Below are 5,561 nucleotides of genomic sequence, written 5' to 3' on the forward strand. Positions count from 1 at the left end.
GGACCCGATTCTGGTTGATCTGGTTCCAGAACTGAGCTCCGGGCACTTCCTCCTTCACAACAGTTGGTTCCTCTTTCCTTACAGTACTTGCTCCATTTATGTATCTGTGAGAGAGAAACAGGGAGATTTCATGTTTATGTGTCATATATTACAGCTACAAATGTGCAAGAAGAATGCCAGTCTTCTCTGGTGTACCCCAAGTATATTACACATAGATATACTCAGAACATTTTTGCCAAGTAGATGCAAGAATGGATGCTTAGGTGAATAAGTGGATGGATAGATCAGTTGATTGATTGATTGATTGATGAATCAGTGCATGGCTCAATGGATGGTTGAGTGGACAGATGGATGTTTAGATGAATAGTGAGTGGATAGGTGAGTAGGTAGACAGGGAGATGCAAGGATGGATGGTTAAGTGGAAATATGGAGTAATGGAATTATAGACAGGTTGATGGATGTATGAATGGCTAGAGGGATGAATTGGTGAATGGATGGATTGATGGGTGGTTGGGTGAGTGGATGGATGGATGGATGGATGAATTGGTAAATGATGGATGAATGGACAACAGTTGGATGGAAGAATGAGTGGGGGTGTGGAAAAACGTGGAGGGGTGAGTGAGTTGAGGTATGCATGAGTGTGTGAAAGGAAGGGTGAATGAATTAATGAGTGAGTGGAAGAGTGGGATGAATGGCTGACAAGGGGAAGGGGTATCAGATATGCCACACAAGTCATCAAGGAAGGATCTTCACTAGGCTGAGGAAGAAATGCAAGAAAAGGCAAGGCAATGGGAAAATGCTGTGAGTCCAGAGGAAGTCTTTCATCTGGAGAGCAGAAGAGAACGGAGAGAGTAGAATGGGTATTCACGCTCAAGGCAGAGGGAAGGAAGAAGAGTGACCTCTTCAGACTAGAGACCTCTGGGATAGTATTGGAGTAGCACTCCTCACTTGGATGACATCCTTGTTTTAAACCAAACCCACAAACATCTCTTTACTGATGCTCCTTCCGTCTGTCAGCTCAAGGAGAGAAAAGAAGAGGAGCATGTAGCTCCTTACCCTATTCCTCAATCCAGTGCTTCCTGGGAAACTTCACTATGTCACAGGCTGGTGGGTGCTTTAAAGGATGAACAGGGAAGATCCAGAGGGATGACATTTTGGGATGGGAATAGCAGAAGTTCTAAGGACATCCCAAATGGAAGGCTCCAGCAGGCTGTCCCTCTAGAATGGACCTACTGTCATTTTGTGCCCAAGTTTGACTCTGTACCATGTCCCCATCCCTGGGTGCTATTCAATCTCAAAGACCCAGATACACAAACCCTTCTGTCCTCTGATCCTCTCTGCCTTCCTTTGGAGATTTTCAGCCTGCCTTCTTCTCATCACCAGGATCCGAAAGGGGTGCTGAAAGCCAGCTTTGGAATTGAAGGAGAAATGAGCAACCCTCGGCCATTGCAGGAGGTGAGCTGGGTGCAGGGGGAGGGGAGGAGGAGAACAGGGATGAGAGATGCTAAATGTTTCATGAAGAGTGGGAGGAATCAGTTATGATTGGTACTTGGAGATACAGGGCACTTAGTGTTCAGCCAGATGGCAAAAAGAAAAATCAGAGGGGCAACCCAAGGTGGAGAGAAATTAACAAAGCTGAAGCTCCTGTCACTACTGTTACTGAGAAGCCCTACCTCCTCTTCAAAAAACAAGACATTATGATCCCAGTATCCTTCTGTCTCAGATGCCATAGATAGCAGCTCAGTGTTAGCTTCAGAAACTGAGATCTCTGCAAGTAAGGAAGCCACGGAGGAATATTCAGAATTTTCTCAGGAAGAATGGAGAGAGAGGCGCAGCCACCAAACATGAGCCTGGAGGAGACCTCCAAAATCTCATACGCGCTCATTGTCTCTCTGTTTGGAAACTGAGCCTCAGGGATTTGTCCAATTTCACACTTGAACTGCAAGGTTGGGAAAAATGAAAAGAGAGGACCCTCTCCTCCCCAGTTAAGCTGAACTTCACATCAACCACAAATGAGTTTATTGTATAAGTATATTCCATGCAATATCGGGGATATATTTATACCAAAAACTTATTTTTTGTGGGAATTTTGAGTGTAACTGGACATCCTGTATTTCACCTGAGACCCGACCCCAGGCATCCTAGGAGGATGTCTCCGGCTTCCCTTGATCTCCTTCCCCTTGCTGATTTTTGTCGCCCTTGGTCCAGGAGAGGTATGACATGTCAGGCGCCCGCCTGGCCCTGACGCTGTGTGTCACTAAAGCTCGGGAAGGTTCCGAGGCAGATCTGGATGCCTTGGAGCGCATGTTCCAGCAGCTGGGATTTGAGAGCACTGTGAAGAGAGACCCCACTGCCCAGGTATGGGACCATGTAGCCTAAATGCTGGTGAAGAAGGGGTTACACCACAGTGGTGGGTGGGTTCTGGGGCTCTCCCTGAGCCTGCTCTTTGCTCTTTTGCTCCAGCAATTCCAGGAAGAGCTGGAGAAGTTCCAGCAGACCATAGATGCCTGGGAAGACCCGGTCAGTTGTGCCTTTGTGGTCCTCATGGCTCATGGGGATGAAGGCGTCCTCAAGGGAGAAGATGAGGAGATGGTCAAGCTGGAGGACCTCTTTGAGGTCCTCAACAACAAGAACTGCAAGGCCCTGAGAGCCAAACCCAAGGTGTACATCGTGCAGGCTTGCCGAGGAGGTGGGAACAGAGCTCGACCCAATCCCAGACTTGGACCTCTTTCCCATCTTTCTCTCTGACTTGCCTTTCCCTCCTTTTGGTGTTCAGAACACAGGGACCTTGGTGAGACGGTGGGTGAAGACCAGGTGATGATGATCACCAGAGACAGCCCCCAGACCATCCCCACATACACAGACACACTCCACGTCTACTCCACAGTGGAGGGTAGGAGCTCCCAGCTGGCTCGGCCCCTCTCCCTCACCCACTGCTCCTGACCCCTGAATGTCTTCTCCCAGCCCCCATGCCCTGAGCTCCCCCAAGCCCACCTCTGGATGTCCCCCAGGTTACATAGCCTACAGACACGACCAGGAGGGCTCCTGCTTCATCCAGACCCTGACCGACGTGTTCATGAACAGGACGGGCCCCATTCTGGAACTTCTGACTGAGGTGAGCCCAGACAAAGCACCTGGAGACCAATCTAGGCCAAGCACAGAGTGAGTGGCATGAGCTGAGCCTCCTCCTTCCCTTTATCCCTCCCTTATGCACCCAACCCAACCCGGGATCCACCAAGAAACTAGGATCTCCATCTTCCAGCAGCAACTGGAAACCCAAAGAGTTTCGAGGAAGAGTCTATGAAAAAAAAAAAAACCCTTGGATGGAACCAATGGTTGGGCAGACTTTGCTCTTCTAATGTTGATGTGTCTATACGGTGAACTGGGGGAGGAAGTTGTGTGTGTGTGTGTGTGTGTGTGATGTCCAATCAATGATTGCATAGAAACTATGACATAGGATGAGACCATAAAGCTCTCTCATCCTGGATCACGGGCACCCAACAGCCCCTGTTCTCCAACCTTCTACACATAAGCCCACCCCACAAGGGTCCAGACCCCTGAGCTGACCATACAAATTGCTGCAGGTGACCCGGCGGATGGCAGAAGCAGAGCTGTTCCAGGAAGGAAAAGCGAGAAAAGTGAACCCTGAAATCCAAAGCACCCTCCGAAAACGGCTCTACCTGCAGTAGAGGCAGGGTGAGGCTGAGCTTCAGATGCTGAAGATACGGAGATCTTGCGTCCCCTCCTCCCTAGACTTTGTGGTACCCAGTCCATCTTCCAACCTACAACACTTTTAGCACTTTGATGAGCCTCTGTCCTTCTGAGAGCAAGTCAGCCAAATACAAGCCCAGGACTTGACAGCAGCATTAACATCATCTCCCTCCGGCTGGATTCTCTACCTTGGTTAGTGCAACCTAAAGGACATTCTCAGATCCCACTTTCTGCTCCTCTCCTTATCTTTCTCCTGGGAATCACCTGCACAAAGAAACCACATAAAGCTCAAGGGTGTCCCCAACAAGGTCAAGACTGCACACCACCTGCTAAACCACCTCACCCTTGCTGGCTCCTACATCTCACCTAGAGCTGTCACCTCTTCCTGAACACATACCCACTCCCTTCCCCCAAATCCTGCAGATTCCAGGAGGTAAGAATCCTCCTCTCTCTGTCTCTCCATGACCTCTCTTCCTTGGCCAACAGCTGGATGCCCCAACACAATCTCCTTGGAATGACCTCATGTCCTCTCTAGATAACACAGCTGCCCTGCCTCCTCCTGCTCTGGCTCTTTCCATCCTAATGCCTCTCCCCCAGCCACAAACCTGGACTCTGTATTCTACCCCAGAAAGGAGATCCAAAAAAAATCTCTTCTCACACTTTCAACTTCAAGCCACCTGGAACCATGTTGACGCCATGGCCAATCCCTTGGGATCCACTCATTCTTTGCAGGACACACAGTAGAGGGTCAGAAAGGTTCAATCACTTCTCAGACACCACACAGTAAGACAGAGTAGGGCCAAGTCCTCACCTCCAGCCTAGCCTAGTCTCTCATTGGAAGCGCTGCCCAAGAGAAGTCTTTTCCAGAAGATGTGTAGATGTTCAAACTAGAACTCCAGCCAAGCTCACCTCTGGGGAATTTCAGCAGCAGGCCAGGAGCTGGATCACAGACACTGTCTTCCATGTCTGTGATCTGTGTCTCACCATCTTCAGCCCTGCTCTTTCCTGCTGAAAAAGCCTGATGCCACATCTGTCACCATAGCAACCTCATGGCGACCATTTCTCTTTCCTTCTCAGTCCCTCCTCCAATATTCCATGGAATCTTCAACCTCGGGCTCCAAGATGGGAATTCAGCTGTTTCCTTCGATTCCTCTCTCTTCCTGCACCCTTCATGCAACCCCAGTCACCATGCCCAACCTAGGGCGACATCCACACCTGTGTTCCCCCTTGAGTGTAACCCTTCAGACACCAAGCTCCATCTTCCCAGATCTGCACCTCTGCACCCAAAGTCTCCCCTTGCCTCTCTTCCAACTTATCTCAGTCCAATAAATCCTTACCACCACCATCTCTCTGGAGCACCCATGGAGACTCAGTGGCTCCCTGATATCCAAAGACCAAAGCCAAGCTCATTTATCCCGAGTTCTCACATCCTTCCAATCCTACCCCCTATCAACACTCAGCTAAATGCATCTCTCGGCTCCCCTACACTTGTTCACATTTCACCAAGCCAGGGGCCCTCTCCCTGCTCCCTCCCTCTCTACTGTCTCCCACCCCCTGCTTTCTGCAGAAAATGATTCATTCTGCTTGATCCCTGTCTTCTGACTCAGGATCAAAATCTGTAATCACCAGGTCTGGAGGGCAGGGAATGAGTCTGTGATCAATGTATCAAGTATTCAATAAAAGCTCATCAAGCTTTGAATTAATGTGTTTGAATCTTCATTCTGGGCTTCAACCATGGGGATGATGGGAAAGCAATGATGGTGTTGGGTTCTTCTTCCCGATGGCCAGCCACCTCCCAGGTGTGTCCATCACGAAGAGAGGATCAGGAGCCTCCTGCTGCCTCTACCATA

At 49.6% G+C, this 5,561-nt stretch overlaps 1 protein-coding gene across 1 annotated transcript; it reads left to right on the plus strand.

The window, feature by feature from the left end:
* The first annotated feature begins 1,422 nt into the window (after positions 1–1,422).
* CASP14 (caspase 14) lies at positions 1,423–3,689 on the plus strand. Its single transcript, XM_062179237.1, has 6 exons — positions 1,423–1,455; positions 2,209–2,358; positions 2,464–2,689; positions 2,777–2,893; positions 3,012–3,115; positions 3,585–3,689. Exons 1-6 carry the CDS (start codon positions 1,429–1,431, stop codon positions 3,687–3,689), a joined length of 729 nt encoding a protein of 242 aa, XP_062035221.1. The 5' UTR covers positions 1,423–1,428.
* Positions 3,690–5,561: the final 1,872 nt, after the last annotated feature.

This window comes from Lepus europaeus, chromosome 20, assembly GCF_033115175.1.
Source record: "Lepus europaeus isolate LE1 chromosome 20, mLepTim1.pri, whole genome shotgun sequence".
Classification (NCBI taxonomy): Eukaryota; Metazoa; Chordata; class Mammalia; order Lagomorpha; family Leporidae; genus Lepus; species Lepus europaeus.

Coding starts and splice junctions, on each gene's coding strand:
- CASP14 (XM_062179237.1), top strand. CDS start 1,429: ATGAGCAACCCTCGGCCATTGCAGGAG. Junction 1,456..2,208: donor ACCCTCGGCCATTGCAGGAG/GTGAGCTGGGTG, acceptor CCCTTGGTCCAG/GAGAGGTATGACATGTCAGG. Junction 3,116..3,584: donor TTCTGGAACTTCTGACTGAG/GTGAGCCCAGAC, acceptor AAATTGCTGCAG/GTGACCCGGCGGATGGCAGA.